The sequence below is a fragment of the Mastacembelus armatus genome, chromosome 24 (genome assembly GCF_900324485.2).
Source record: "Mastacembelus armatus chromosome 24, fMasArm1.2, whole genome shotgun sequence".
In the NCBI taxonomy this organism is placed as follows: Eukaryota; Metazoa; Chordata; class Actinopteri; order Synbranchiformes; family Mastacembelidae; genus Mastacembelus; species Mastacembelus armatus.
Window position 1 is genome coordinate 9442098 of NC_046656.1, and position 9298 is coordinate 9451395.

The 9298-nt window shown below is 38.9% G+C and overlaps 1 protein-coding gene across 1 annotated transcript; it reads right to left on the minus strand.

Annotated features, from left to right (window-relative positions):
* Positions 1-960: 960 nt before the first annotated feature.
* On the minus strand, positions 961-5845 carry LOC113137555 (solute carrier family 23 member 1-like). The gene is made up of 12 exons (XM_026319285.1): positions 5798-5845; positions 4916-5062; positions 4487-4644; positions 3525-3684; positions 3130-3311; positions 2759-2879; positions 2425-2581; positions 2084-2337; positions 1843-2007; positions 1661-1769; positions 1354-1449; positions 961-1217 (listed from the first exon to the last, which is right to left on the minus strand). Exons 1-12 carry the CDS (start codon positions 5843-5845, stop codon positions 961-963), a joined length of 1854 nt encoding a protein of 617 aa, XP_026175070.1.
* Between the last annotated feature and the right edge of the window lie 3453 nt (positions 5846-9298).

The following is a 9298-nucleotide window of genomic DNA, read 5'->3' on the forward strand; positions in this document are numbered from 1 at the left end:
TTCAGAATGAAATACTGTGTAATGTATGCTCTGTGAGGACCAAAAACAGACATTCACAGAAAAGATGATGTTTTTTTAAAATTACACTCAGTAGCCAATGCTAGAGCACCATCCTAAAATAGCAACATGTACAGACAACTATTGACCCGTGATCAAAATGGGTCTCTGGGAAAACTGATGGCGCCACATATCAAAGTTTTGCAACACATCCCCAACCTGCCTGTCAAAGGTGGCTAGACAGAGGAAATGAGTATAGAAATAAAAAGATAGAGGCATGGAAGGCAAAGAGAGAGATGGAGGAGATCTGTTATCTCTGTTTGCTTTTGCAGAAGGAAACACAATAACAGCTACAGGGCTGTTGCTGTGGGTTGTTAAAGCAGCTGCTCAGATTAGTGTGGAGATAAGGCTGTGTGATAATAAATTTATCCACTGGCTAAATTTAATTTCCTTTGAAAGATGAGAATGAAGAGCACATTATTCTAGTTTTCTGTCTCTTGTGTGTGATCGACATTGGGTTATTGGAAGAACTATGAGTTATGGTGGAACGTAGTAACACTTTTATCCTTTACTATTTCTCTTTTAATTGGTGTTGACACAATGTGAGAGCTCCAGTTCACGCTCAGATATTTTAATTAGATTTCCAATATGGTTTACACATAAACATTTAACACACTGTTGGCAGTTTTTTTATGTGTACTGTAAACAGAAAACATAGATCAACTTTCTGAAATGCTTAAATAGAGACAGTGACCTGGATTGTATTTTGCGTTTAAGATTTTGCTGATTTTCACAGCCACTCACATAAAATGTCACAGCTGAATATACTCGAAAATAAAATGCCACCCAAGTAAGATAATGTACTTATGAGAGTCATGGAGGATTTTAACAATATTTCTGTACCCTAAAATAGAGGGGCATGTTAGAATTTTGTATTTTACTACACCAACTCTTGTCCAGATCTTACAAAGCAATTTCGTCAGTGGCCCCTGTGCTGTGCTCATTCCCTTGGCTCCTTGATGTATTTTGGTCCTCAGAGTTGTACTGAGATCGTCTGCCCCTCCACGGACAGAAGGGGATGTAACGGACCCAAGACTGGGATGAGAGGCAAGTTGTTATGCCAAAGGGGAGGTCATAAACATCTTCAGTTCCCACAGAGGTGCTGTAGTCTTCATGATGTACTTTGTCCCATTGTAAAAGACCACGCTCCTCTTTAGTCCCTGAGTGGTTTCAGAAAAACTGTTAGCAGAGTACATAACAATGTTGTTTATCATAACACATGGATGGTTTATGTCCATGGAGGAGAAAAGTTGTGATTTCAGTTTGACTCAATGACAGCCTTACTTTTCAACTTACCAGGAATTGTGTTATCAAGGAAAAAGCCAAGGAGTCCTCCTACAAACACATGGGTGGTCAACAATATGCGTAACACTTGGTCCACCTCCTTCACACCTGAGTCACATACCGAGGACAAGAGACAGGTGTGAATCATTGTGATGTAGTTGAAACGTCCTCAGAGTAATATCTATCACTTACTATTCTAATGAAGTGAATAGATTAAAGGAAAGGTCTGCTTAGTATTTTCTAAATGAAAAAGGATGGTAGTCAGCTAATGCTAGTTAAGGTAAAAGCTGTTAACAAGTAGTGTTCTTGTCTATTATACCTGTATCTAGGAAATCAGGGTTCTTCATAATCCAGTTGGGAATGACAAGTCCAGAAAACATGGAAAAACCAAAAATAAAGATATTCCTAGAAGAATTCATATCTGTGAACTGAAAAATGAGATGTATCAGCCAAACATTAGCAGAACTGTATGTGGAATCAGTATTTCATGCCATTATTTACCTGTAGATTAGAAATTCCAGCAGCAGTAACGACTCCAAACATGATCAAGAACATCCCTCCAATCACAGGGGTGGGAATGGTAGCAAAAATGGCTCCAATTTTACCCAAAATCCCCATCAACATCATGAAAATGCCACTTAAGAGAATCACCGTTCGACTGCCCACCTGCAGTGGTAATTTGATGAGGTTCATTTTTAATATTTGTTGTGCTTTGCAGTCAGTACTGTTTTATGTGTCTTACCTTGGTAATACCGAGGGCTGCCACGTTCTCACTGAATGATGTAGTGCCATTGCCTGTTCCAAAGGCCCCTGCCAGCAAAGAGCCGAGCCCTTCTACACCAATGCCCCGGCTGATGGCGTGTTTGGGCGGAGGCGGAGCCCCTGATAGGCTGGCACATGCATAGTAGTCGCCCACAGACTCTGCCATGGAGCATACTATTCCAGCTATAATGCCAAGCACTCCTGCCAGGCTCACAGTTGGCAACCCCCACTGACCTGAATGGAGACTCAAATCAGTGATTACTAAACTATAAAGTCTATAAAATATTATTCAGTAGTGTTTTCTTTTTATTGTCAACCTACCAGGATAAGGAAATATAAACCAGGAAGCCTCATTCAACACATTTCCCTTCACGTCAGTGCGGCCCACATGGCCATATTGAGCTGGATCAGATGGCAGGACATCATAGAGGGTAAGGAGGTAGCAGACTAACCATGAGACCGCAACGCCCAGCAGAATCTAATCAATATCTAATATTAGTATGAGTGTCAATATTTACTGGTCAAAAATATACTTTAAATAAAAGAGCAAAATGGAGAAATGCAGTTTGAAACAGTTTTTTTTTTTTTTTTTTTTTTTTATGCCAGGTCACATTCACATCATCTGAATGTAAATTATCAGGAAGAGATGGCATACAGGAATTATCTGGAAGACAAGGAACTTTGAGGTGTGCAGCTTCTTGGTTTTGTTGTATGCAGGAAGAGGGACTGGTATGAGACGGAGGTACTGGGAGAACAGAATGATCAGCCCTGTGGTCCTGCGTACATGGGTAGAACCAACAATAGCATGGTGACTGATCTAACACGTGAAACAGCCCAGTCATTGTCATCAGTCTAATTTTTAAAAGAGACTAAGCTACAAAATATAACATTCCTAGGCATTTAATTTGGATTGTAATTTTAGTTAGTCACTGTTGAAGAACAACATGATGCCAAAGATGCAACTTCCATGTTCAGACAGTATAAACCTTTCCCTTCCAGTGACAGTGACAGTGAGCAGATACATACAGAGCAGAGATGCCCCAGTGACTGCCTGCCTTGGCTCCAGCTGAATCGTAGAGCGACAGGCCTATGAGAGAGACTGTGGGGGCAATGGTTAAGGGGCCAATGAAGCGCATGAGGAAGCCGATGAGGCCAGAGAAACCGACCAGGATCTGCAGGACAGAGGCCACCATGATAGACCCCTGCAGCTGAGGATAGGAATAAAATAACAGAGATCATTAGCATTAATGTCAGCACTCTGATATTAGCTAAGTGATAACAACCAACATGATCGGCCATTTCCCAGAGTGGAAACCACAGGAGATCATTGAATTAGTCATGAGCTCTACAGACGTGCTGCCCACTTGCTGCTTTGTGGCTTACAAAGCTGTGAATGCATGATGTTTGGTGTGTTGGCTCACTGCTCTCATGCGTGTCTGCCACACTTCAATAAAATGAGGAGAGGAGGTGTTGACCAGACTGGCATTCTGGGTCCAAGTTGGGCACTTCCATTCTGGCAAGGACAACATCGCCATGGCAGGTATCACCAAGGTAAATGTACCGCCCTGTAGAATGGGAAGCCTACAGAGCGTGGCATAAACAGAAATAAATCTGTCAGACAAATTATTAAGAAACTCCTTCCAAACCAAGCAGTTAACCAGAAATCTGCAAATTCAAAACACCACAAAAGAACACAAATTTGTCTAGTTCCCATTTGATTGATATTTTTGGTTTTACTTTTATTCCTAATGTATTTTGTAATTCCACAGGATGCACAATACCCTCAACAAAGTAAGACCTGGAGTCTACAAACCAAATACTCATTTCTGATTGGAAACATGCTTATAAAATTTCTACATGCAAAAATGCTAATATTAACAATGTTAACATGCTGATGTTTGACATATATAAGTATATACATGTTCACCATCTTAGTTTAACATGTTAGCATGCTAGCAATAACTAATAATGCAATTCATATACATTTACTTTATTTATTGAATATTGCTAAATAATTTTGGAATTTACTAATTCGAAGTCGCATTATTAAATTTGTAGTTACTTTATATCAGGAGAATAGCCCACATCTTCTCCCTACCTACCTACCTACCTACCTACCTACCTACATACATACATACATGCATACATGGCTTTTTGTATATAGGTTCCCAAAAGATAAAGTTAAAAGACAGGCATGGACAGCTGTCGGAATGATCCTGTTCCAGACCATCTCTGCAAAGTTGCAATTGTTGAAATGTTTCTATATACTTTATAAGTCATAGTGCATGTATTTTTCACCAGTCCTAATGAGGGCCTAAGTTATCCATACAGTTCAATTCATCAGTTTTGCCATACAGGATAATTCCAGCTGCATCTTTCTGACCTGACGCCGAAGGTGACCTGCAGCAGGGTGCACAGGCCGGAGACGAAGAAAATGGTGTTGATGAGGTGACTCTGGGTCAGAGTGTCATGTTGCAGACACAACCCCTCAGACAGAAGGAGAGGGATGGAGATTATTCCTCCAAATGCTGTCAGATAATGCTACAGAGGAGAGGACCAGTGATCACAATGATGAGCTCACTTGATGATACTGACGAACACATACTAAATAAAAACACTGGTCTATGCCTTAATCCAGTATGTTGTTATTTTCCTCTGGGATGATACAAACCAAAAGAGATTGGCAGCTACAGTATATTCTATTGCAATTGCAATAATCATACTTGCATGCTAAAAAGAATGACGTGGTTTTATTTCCCCAATTAGAATGTGAGTTAAACAGTGACAGATAAAAGCCAATCACAAGACCTACCTGAATGGCAAGGAAAACACAAAGGTACCAAGGGGGAACATCAGTCACACAATAGGTTGGTTTGTTTCTGTCATTCTCTGCTACACAGCTGCTCCTGCACACCTTATCTGCCTTTCCCCTGGGCTGATCACAGACTTCATTGTCCATCTTCCACATCATATTAAAAATAAACGCAAAGATCCGAACTCAGACATAAACAAATAGATAACAAAAGCTAAATTGACTTTTGGTACATACCACTGCTTTAACTTGTTTGCTGTTTGAACATTTAGTTTTTCCAGTTTGTGTATAGTTAACACTAAATCATTCAGCACATTTTGAGCTGTGTGTGCACTGAAACTGAAAGAAATCTCACAGCAAGCAGCAGATAGACTTAGCTGTCATAGTGTTTCTCTATGGGTTTCACATGTGTAAAACAAATACATGGAACAATTCAAATCTCTACAAATCTTTTTTTTTTAGGTTAGTTATTTGGGCTTATCTTGACTTTATTAATCAGTGAGATGCAGAGAGTCAGACGGGAAACAAGAGGAACAGAGACAGAGAGGGTGAAACCTGTGATAAAGGTGTGCCTACATACATAGTGTGCCACTGCTATTCAGCTATCAAGGAGATGAAGGTCTACAAATCTATGGAATAACAAAGTTTGTGCTGTGTTCCCTGTGTGAGCTTGGATAAATGTTGCACAACTTTTTTTTTAGAAACTTTTTCTCAACATAGCAGGATAAATTAGTGTAATCCTTACTATTTAACACAATATCCAATAAAAGCAGCAGGTTTTTGAATGCTGATGTGTTCCTTGTGATGCTGAACATGTTTAGAAAGAAATCTTAAAGATGCCTGCATTTGGAAGATTTTACACGGTTGCGTCGTTGTACTTACGTCAAATGCATGGTTGTCAAGTCCGCCATTTTCTTTTCCTGAAGCCATTGCAATCTGAGCAGAAAGTAAAAGCCTGGTTTCTTCTAACAAGAGGTAAACTAAAAGCTAAAGATAACCACAGTCAAACAAACAGGCAGACTAAATGCTGAGGAGGAAGCAGTCTTCTTCAGTTCAATACAAAAAATTATTCCCATTTTTACCAGGAAACACAAAGTGATGTATTAATGTCTTTATGGAACTTAACAACTAGCACTATGTGTTCTCTCAGGACAAAGTTTAGCTCACCAATCAGCAACATATCCATGTTAATTATTACTTAGTATTTCAAACAATGTGGACCAATTTTATGATCGCTGATATCATTTGTGAATTTATTTCTTTAACACACCTAAAATGCCATAAAGACTTTATATTTCAGAGATGGTCATTGTCCATGTGAGCAATAGATGCTGCTGGTGGCCGTGTTTTTGTAATGTCTCTAGAGCTGACAGCGCCATACACAAGAACAAGCTGCTCACTTGATGCATGTTGAGGGGAAAAAAAAACATAAAAAGGGGTAAAAAATGTAAAATACAGTGCTCCGAATAAAATGACAGTTTCAGCTTAATGACTTCTTTGATCATGGTGAGCATTACTAACCTCAAACTCACAATCAGCAGACAGGACAAAATTGGGAAGATAGTTGGTTAGATTAACAAATTCAAGCCTTCAAAGCCAAGATGTTTCATTCTGTCAGAGGGGGAGGAGGATGTGAAGAGCTGATATGATCTCTCTGTGTGATGCTGATAAATACATCGAGGCAGGTGCAGCAGAGCAACTATTTAGAATTACCATTTTAAAAGTCTGCAGTTTGAACAAAAAGGATTCCTAACAAATGAACCTGGACTTGTTTTCTCTAAGGCTCATGTCAGTAAGTCCACCTTCTCTCCATTAGTCCTGCTAATGACATTAGTAGAAAAAGTGGCATAAAACAGACTGACATACCACTTGAGATGTTGTTTAATGTGTACTGCTTTATTTGCAAATTGCAAACAATCTATATTCTAAAGCAGGCTCTTTGCAGAACACTAAACCTTAATGTCATTGCCTGTGATCTAGACCATCATTGACTCCCTGTGACATTTTTTTTTATGATGAATCATTTTGTGACTTATTACCAGGCAGGTCAATTCTTCATGCTTTGAGTTTAGAGAGAATTTATGGGGTGATAGTGTCAAAAGTGCTATTCCGTTTTGAGTTTTTGCTTAGCTCTCAGCTCATTAAAACACAGAAGTACATCCCTTAATAAGTTAGACTGTATGTTTTTAGAGAAAGAATCATCCAGTGGATAATTGCACTACACATGCACAAAAAAAAAAAAATAATACGGATAAGTGGCACAATGTTTATAAAACATAATTTTTGTCCCAATTTCTTACCAATGACTCCCCCTCAGGAGACATCACATATCAGCAGCAGCACTGCACCAACCAAACACATCACCATGTGCAATGTGATGTTAAACAGATGACAGCTGTGGTGATGCAGCCACTTCACATTTACGTTTCTGTTAACTGATATGACTATGGCTCATGTTGCAAATCTGCAAATAAACAAACAGGGCAGACGGACTCTGACTGGAAAAGGTAAGGATGCTGAGATATAAGTAGCGGTGAACAGAAGATGTCACAGCACATAAAGTATTTGCTCATGCTGCAGCAAGCCATTCTTTGTCTGTGCAGCCTGAGGGAATGAGTAGTAAAATCTTCTGGGACGCTCGTGGTGGCAACACACGGCACAGTAGCTGCACCATATACTGTATCTAAGCATCTTTATATTCTTGGGGAACTAACTATTTAATGTGAAGGTGAAATAGCAGGTAAAAAGTTGTATTTGTGTTTATCTTCTTAGTAGGAGGTTACCATGCTGTTATTTCAGAGACACTACATTATTTTAATCCCATAATATCACTTCTTATGTATTTCTGCAGGAGTCATAGTGAGCAGTGAGACATTTGTCTCTTTCTTTAGACGGGCCTGTAGAGACTGACACTCACTGAGGAAGATCTGCAAGATCTACAACAAACCTGCATGTATTTCTTGTCGTAACTCTTCCAGCATAAAATCAGATTAATGGCTGAATGCCAAACACTTGTCCTCAGCAGAGAGCGCAGACCTTTTCAAAGCAAACAAACGTCGAGACCAATCCATTCAAAAGTGAAGTCAGGATAAGAAAAAACACAACTTTGTTCCCAATCTGCCATTGATCTTGACATCAGTGCTCATGCAGAGAGACAGGTTTAGTACTATTGATTTAAAACAGCAAATGTCTTCCCTAGATTTTCATTGCAAAGAGCAGCTTACCTCTTGTGTGAAAAATCTGAACTTAAACTTTTGTTCTAACACTTGATTTTAGGAGTTTACTTATTTCCTCCTTTGACATATAATTTTGTATCTCTGCCAAGCACTGTGCTACAACAGGAAATTGAGTTTCACTACACTTTCATTATAAAAACTATTAAAACCAAAAAGTCAAAATACCCAATCTCTAAATTCATTATAGCTTTTATATTTTTAATAAGAGATGTGAATTAAAATTCATCAGCAGCAAAACAGGCTCACAAACTAAGGCCCCATCACTTATATGTCTTGAATATTCAGCTATGAATTTGCACCACAAACACTACATGTGCGTTCACCCCATTGTCCAATAAACAGAACAAGTGTGACAGATGTCCATTTGGACTTGATCCAGATTTAGTGGTTGGACTCAGCAACTAACATCCTCAGAAAGTGATGTGATTGAAAGCATTTTGAATGGGATGTGGACAATGTATACTGTAAATAAAAACACTTGAAGAATATACAACATATAATTGGCATAATCCAATTTGCTGTTTAAATTTAGGACAAAGGTTACCTTTCAAACCTCAAGCCCTTATTAGAGTCACCCTCGAGGCTTGGGCTGAGGTCAATAAACTTACAAAGCTTTGCAATTAGTACGAACCTTTAAACCCAATTAGTGCAAACCTTTGAACCTGAGGGAGAGTTTAGGCAAAATAATCACATTTCTCTCTTGTTTTAGTCTCAGCCCTGACTCCATACCATCTGATCTTATCACCCCTGTGAATAATGCTTAAAATCAGTGTCAGTTTACCCAGACGGCAGAAGGTCACAGCAGGAGAGATGCTTCAAGGCAGCATCAGTCAACTTTAATATCATGTTAACACGAGAGACTTAGACCATTAAGATATTACATCATGCTCTTTGTGGTATGCTAGGTCACAGTAATAAAGATATAAATCATTCTTTATTTATGAATTCATGAATATTTTTCTGCATAGGAAAAACAGACATCAGTTACAGCAAAAAGTATGGAAATGTTTTACAATGTTGCTAGTCAGCCTAAGAAGAAAAAAATGTCCCTGCAGGTATTTTGTAAGTACTTCTTCTGTAAGTGCAGTCCTAACAAAATCCTCAGAGTGAAAACAGAGGGTCACACAAACCAGGACTACTGAAATTA

Coding starts and splice junctions, on each gene's coding strand:
- LOC113137555 (XM_026319285.1), bottom strand. CDS start 5,845: ATGGCTTCAGGAAAAGAAAATGGCGGACTTGACAACCATGCATTTGAC. Junction 2,008..2,083: donor CAGCCCTCGGTATTACCAAG/GTAAGACACATA, acceptor TTACCACTGCAG/GTGGGCAGTCGAACGGTGAT. Junction 1,450..1,660: donor CCCTGATTTCCTAGATACAG/GTATAATAGACA, acceptor TATGTGACTCAG/GTGTGAAGGAGGTGGACCAA.